Below are 2,673 nucleotides of genomic sequence, written 5' to 3' on the forward strand. Positions count from 1 at the left end.
ACTTACTGATGTCTCAGACACTCAGAATTAGTAATTTTAAAGTTCGTGTCGCTGTTGTTATTTTGCAAACTCAAAATTCTTTATTTATCATAAAAGCAGGAAGTAAACTCATTGAGACTGTGGCTTTAGTTTCAGAGGGCTCGCGGTACGATCAAGAGAGTTTGAAATTATTTCTACAAATATGTTTATTATTCAGAACTTCTATATACTACGTTAAATGGATGAAATCAACAAATCAAACCGCAGTTTTAAGTTTATCTGAAGAGTCGGAAAAACAATGTTGTAATCTAGTTTTCAAATGATTTTTACAGCGAATTTCCAAATAAAAAAAATCTGACCCGGGCGGTCGCAATATTATTTTGCAGCTAACCCTCGACCTTGCGGGATAACAAGAACAACAACAACATTCAGTTTGTTCGTTTCAGGTTTTCGCACAAAGCTACACAAATGCATAGTAGCTTTCAAGTTTGAACTGATAGACTAGAAGGAAGACAACTAACGAACAGCACCCACCGCCAACTCGCGGGCTACTCTAATTTGGGCTACTATTGCCTAACCGGATAGTAATTTTACTGTTACTCTTATAACGCACCCATATCTCCAAATAAAGTCGGAAGGGAATCATTATGTTGATGTATTATCTTTTTCTTTATGAAATTGCAAAAATTAGTGTTTCTTCTTTAAGGCTTGACAGTATTTCAAAAATTAACCATAGAATGAAAACCCTTTATTAAAATTTGAAAAAAAAATTGATTAATCTAAAATTACTTCATATTTTAGTTAGTGAAGAAGGATATGCCCAATGTAACAAACTCGCCTGACGGTGAACTTCCACGACTACACTGCCATAATCTTGTAAAGCTACTGGGACAGTATGTGACGTCTGTTTCCTCGAACCACACCCAATCAGAAGACGGTGACATCCAACCCGGGGATGACCAGAATAATGCTCTTATGTACATCGTCGTTGTCCTGTTGTTCTACTCTTGTGGAATTGCAATCATGATGATAAAGTACATGCGAAAAGAAGCCAAAGAACAAGAGGAATGCAAGATGTATCGTCGTTACATCAACGCAGCTCACGAGCAATATCTCAACTCCATGAACAGAGCCCGGCTAGCCAATCGGTTAGCACTTCAAGCATTGAACACCGTGAACGCCATCCCACAGACAACACAGCTCGGGAGTAAAGTGACATTTGTTTGAAAATAAACAATCACAGTTATCTGGAAGATCGAATAGCTGTTTTCTAGCTTAGAGTTTTAAATATTGTTATTTAAACCATTCATGTATTAACTTCTCAAGTTCTTTACCGATTTTATCTGAGATAAATATTGTGCCATTATGAAACAATTATACTTGATAAAACTTATTTTTTGTATCGGTGCCACCCTAATTATTACTAAATCTATAAAGTTTCTAAAATAAACAATCCTCTTTTAAAATTTAAGTACTAGGAACGTGAATTAATTTAAATGTTCTGTTACATTTTTTACAAACAATGACAATTTTACCTCAGAATGAAGCTCATTGTAACTTCAAATAACAGACTAGTTTACGAAAATTAAAATAGTACTAAACAAGAATAAATACTCCAGTAATAAATTTTATTTATAAGCTACTGTAATTCAAAGAAGTAAAACTTATCATCACCTAATAGAAAGTTATTCAATTTGTTAGATATCTTTATTTGATTTGCATAATTATAAGTAAATCTACAACTACCCATGTTTAAAAGCACTTATCAGAACATACAAGAACAGTATAAAACAAGAGGGAATCCTCAACAGCCGCGGCACTTGAAATTCTTTTAGACAGGAATAGAGTCAATTAATCTACGAGACCTTTCTTTCCCCATTTTTATTAGCTATATCCCCCCAGTGGCACAGCGGTATGTCTGCGGACTTACAATGCTAGAAACCGGGTTTCGATACCCGTGGTGGGCAGAACGCAGATAGCCCTTCATACTTTTTGCTCATAGCTCTGTCATCTCTTGACAGATCTGAAATCTAATTACAGTTATGGACTCAGAAGATCAAACCATTTCAATTGATGTTTTGATCACGCCCAAGCTCTGACAGTTTAATTTACCATAATCCTGCCTAAAAGGATTTCAATTTGAGGGTAGGCTGGTAGAGATCCTGATGGGTAATAAAATCGAATCGGATATATACACGCCCCACGCTTGCTATTGCTAGCGCACAAAAATATAGCTTTTGTTTGTAAATAAGCACTACTTGTAAAAAAACAAAACAAAACACTCAGAGCCGCTATGCCACAGCTAAGTATTGAGAAATTGAATTCACACTTTTATTTTAGGCCTAAAGCCTTCGATTGATTGAAAACAATAATTCTATGACCATACAAAATAGTTTATTTTTCATAATATGTTAAAAATGGATTCCACCTATTAGATCTCAAATCTGTCAAGAGATGACGTAGCTATGAGCTAAAGGTTTGTACTTGAAAAAAACAAAAAAAACTCGGAGCCAATTTAAAAGCCAATATGCCGCGGCTAAAAAAAGCAGCCGCCTAACTGCTCAGCAGTAAGTCTAAAGGCATAAAAAAAATTCATTATGCAGCTTTGTGCTTAACAAAAACAAAGACAAGCATTATAAAAAGTTGTACTTGCAATTACAAGTGACTCACAACTAAACGAGAATCAGAGAGTTG

The 2,673-nt window shown here is 35.1% G+C and overlaps 1 protein-coding gene across 1 annotated transcript; it reads left to right on the plus strand.

Annotated features, from left to right (window-relative positions):
• The first annotated feature begins 787 nt into the window (after positions 1–787).
• On the plus strand, positions 788–1,378 carry LOC111083778. The gene has a single exon (XM_022380469.1). It carries the CDS (start codon positions 796–798, stop codon positions 1,204–1,206), a length of 411 nt encoding a protein of 136 aa, XP_022236177.1. The 5' UTR covers positions 788–795; the 3' UTR covers positions 1,207–1,378.
• Positions 1,379–2,673: the final 1,295 nt, after the last annotated feature.

This window comes from Limulus polyphemus, unplaced genomic scaffold (genome assembly GCF_000517525.1).
Source record: "Limulus polyphemus unplaced genomic scaffold, Limulus_polyphemus-2.1.2 Scaffold11157, whole genome shotgun sequence".
Classification (NCBI taxonomy): domain Eukaryota; kingdom Metazoa; phylum Arthropoda; class Merostomata; order Xiphosura; family Limulidae; genus Limulus; species Limulus polyphemus.

Bases quoted from the DNA above. Each gene is read 5' to 3' on its own strand.
- LOC111083778 (XM_022380469.1), top strand. From the start codon at position 796: ATGCCCAATGTAACAAACTCGCCTGACGGTGAACTTCCACGACTACAC.